General features: G+C 40.7%; 1 protein-coding gene across 1 annotated transcript; it reads right to left on the reverse strand.

The window, feature by feature from the left end:
- Positions 1–707: 707 nt before the first annotated feature.
- LOC7467535 (AT-hook motif nuclear-localized protein 20) lies at positions 708–2,462 on the reverse strand (the record flags this gene model as incomplete). Its single annotated transcript, XM_002312543.4, has 2 exons — positions 708–1,788; positions 2,297–2,462. Coding segments are annotated over 2 exons (1,044 nt in total), but the record flags the coding sequence as incomplete, so codon positions are not given.
- Between the last annotated feature and the right edge of the window lie 309 nt (positions 2,463–2,771).

Below are 2,771 nucleotides of genomic sequence, written 5' to 3' on the forward strand. Positions count from 1 at the left end.
ACAAAAAGTAAAAGTATGTAAAATACTGTTACATGGAGCCTGGATATCATCATAGAATCTTTTTTTTTTCTCTTTTTTTTTTTTTGCAAAAACAAAATCATTTCTGTTCTCTACGTTTTGTTTGTTATAGTTGTAATCCTTTGTTTAATGTGGAAAATGAAATTCTATTTTCCATATATTAATCATGAACCTTTCATTTGTACCAATTTGTCTCTGCACAATATATAGCCAATGAAGATATCCTTCTGTTTATCAATTTATTTTGCGAAAAAACCCTTTAAAAATGGCACCATGCAATTCTTATTAAGGGAGTCACTTCACTAAACCTATTTCAAGAGATAATTCAACGGTATTCGAACCATAAATCTAAATGAAATTATATAATCACATCTTGAAATCCACCATTTCCTCTTTCGAGTAAAGTGAGAGCACTGCAAGAGCCTGAGCAAAAGGTGAGGAGGATTATGCAGCAAAATCCCAGAACTTTATGTGATTTGCCTGTCTACCAACCATGTCAAGTTTTCTACATATCTCCAAGGTCTAATCCATCATATCAAGTATATGTACTATAATTCAGAAGAGCATCGATCTAAATATATATTATAAACTGGAATAAAATATGGAAACAATATCCAACCCAAGATAAATTTAAATGGGGGACAACGGATGTAGAAAAAAACTATAAAAAACTTGAAGATGGGAAACAATTAAAAAGCCAGAAATCATCTTTTTATTGCATAACAGAAAGGAAAGGAAAGCCAAGTTTAATATACATTGACAAGCATGATGATCTCTTCTCTTCACACCTCTATTCTAGTATTTTTCTTCTCCTTCCAATTTAAATGCCTACCTTTTAGTACAACGCAGTATCACACTGATCATCATGAAAATCTCCCGTCTACCTCCACTATTAGTAAGGCGGCCTGGCATGAGCCCAAGCATAGGCATCATGCCCTAATTGATGAGCTCCATTTGGGATTAGATTTGGCGGCAGATTATAGATAGGCATCGCTGAGGGGTCAGGCAATCCAGCTTGTTGTCCGCTGCTTCCGATCGCTGGTGGGGAATTGTTAGCTCCACTTTGGATTTGTCCCTGACCACCACTTCCAGCTTCGTCGTCATCCTCTAATGGTAATCTCTCATAAGTGGCATTAGCAAATGTTGCAGCAATGACCATGACCGGTCCTGCTGCAACCAGTGATCCAACCACACTTCCTCCTACAACCTGCCCTTGCCCACCGGCTAGGTATACAGTCAGTCCAGTAGAACCAGGTGGAGCTGGTCCCGGCAAAAAAGCCCCAGTTAGGGACAAAATCTCAAACCTACCATGAAGTGCCACTACAGCACCGGGTGCTGCCGGTTGTCTTAGGGTTACGTTGGCCACGGAGCCGCTGCCGCTAAGCACACAAACACCACGTTGACGTCTCCGAGCAAACTGTGCCACACTCTCAGCTACATCAGCACCACCAGCAATTTCCATGACATGACTTCGGAGGGCATTGGGGCTGTCCCGAGTCACAAAAATTGGCGGTTTGGGCTTGTTTTTTGATCCAGGAGGCCGGCCTCTAGGTCTTCGGTTACCAACCTCCACAGCACCCTCCTTAGGCTCATCGCCGGTATCTCTCTCATCATCATCATCATCATCATCTTCTTCGCCCCTGCCACCACTTCTGTTGCTGGTTTCATTGATGGAGAGTTCGCGATTAATCTTGTTTAAAGGTGAATTGGATGAAGGGTCAAGGCCTGGCAGGGCAACCTGCCCCGTCCACCAAGGATTAGCCAGGATTGCTAATTAAGGTAACAGAAAGGATCGAATTAGGAGAAGACAAGACAAGACGTAATTGAATACAGTAGGTTTTATTCCAAGGTTCGAGATCAGAAAGTCAAAGCAAGGCTTAGCAAGAAACTTAAACAAGGTTTGCTACCGCAATCAATAGGTTTCTTGTACAGGCTAGCTGGTTAATTACTATCCTGATCAGTCTTCATCTGAGAGAGATGGAAGAATGATTAGAATAGGAGGTGTAGCTAGGGAGAGGTTATGTAAAGAGAGAATTAGATGCAATTTCTCATGGAATCAAGTAAAGCGAGGCGCGCATAACCAGGAAGTGATCTTAATAGAAAGAAAAAAGAACTGATGCAAAACCCGTCATAGAATCAATCAATAAGCTAACGCACGCACACAAATTAAGAGAAGGAAATAACACAAAAGCTCACTAATTAGAGGCTGGAAATTCATCACAGTATAAATTAAGAAACGAAGTCTGAAGACAACAATGGTTGTTGTATAATTTCTTACTTTGAAAGTTGGCTCTTTGTTTTTTCTGTCTTTGCGGTTGTCTTGTGCTTCGGCCGGGTAGCCAAAGGTTCCTTTTTTTTCTTTTTCTTTTTTCTCCTTGACTATGTACTTTAATACTACTAGCTAGTACTAGTAAAATGAGCAATATAAGCTCTTCTTTTGGAGGTCATTGAAATTAGGGTTTCGTGGGGTCTTGTGCGCGTGGGCAGGTGGGAAGCACGTCGTTTTCTCGTCCCCCAACATTTCAATATTGTTGGTTTGTATTAGCTCGTGTTTTTTCATGAATGGATGGATGGATGGACCTGGTATTACTGCTATTAGTTGCTCACAACCTTTCCATGTCTTTTACTCGGCACTTTCTTCATAATCTTTGGGTCTAATAATCTCTCTAAGTTTATGGGTCGGCCACAAGTCTTTCTCCTAGTTACATAAACAACGTCCCATCAACTTAATTAATTACTTGCAATTCCAAGTG

Source organism: Populus trichocarpa, chromosome 8 (genome assembly GCF_000002775.5).
Source record: "Populus trichocarpa isolate Nisqually-1 chromosome 8, P.trichocarpa_v4.1, whole genome shotgun sequence".
Lineage (NCBI taxonomy): Eukaryota > Viridiplantae > Streptophyta > Magnoliopsida > Malpighiales > Salicaceae > Populus > Populus trichocarpa.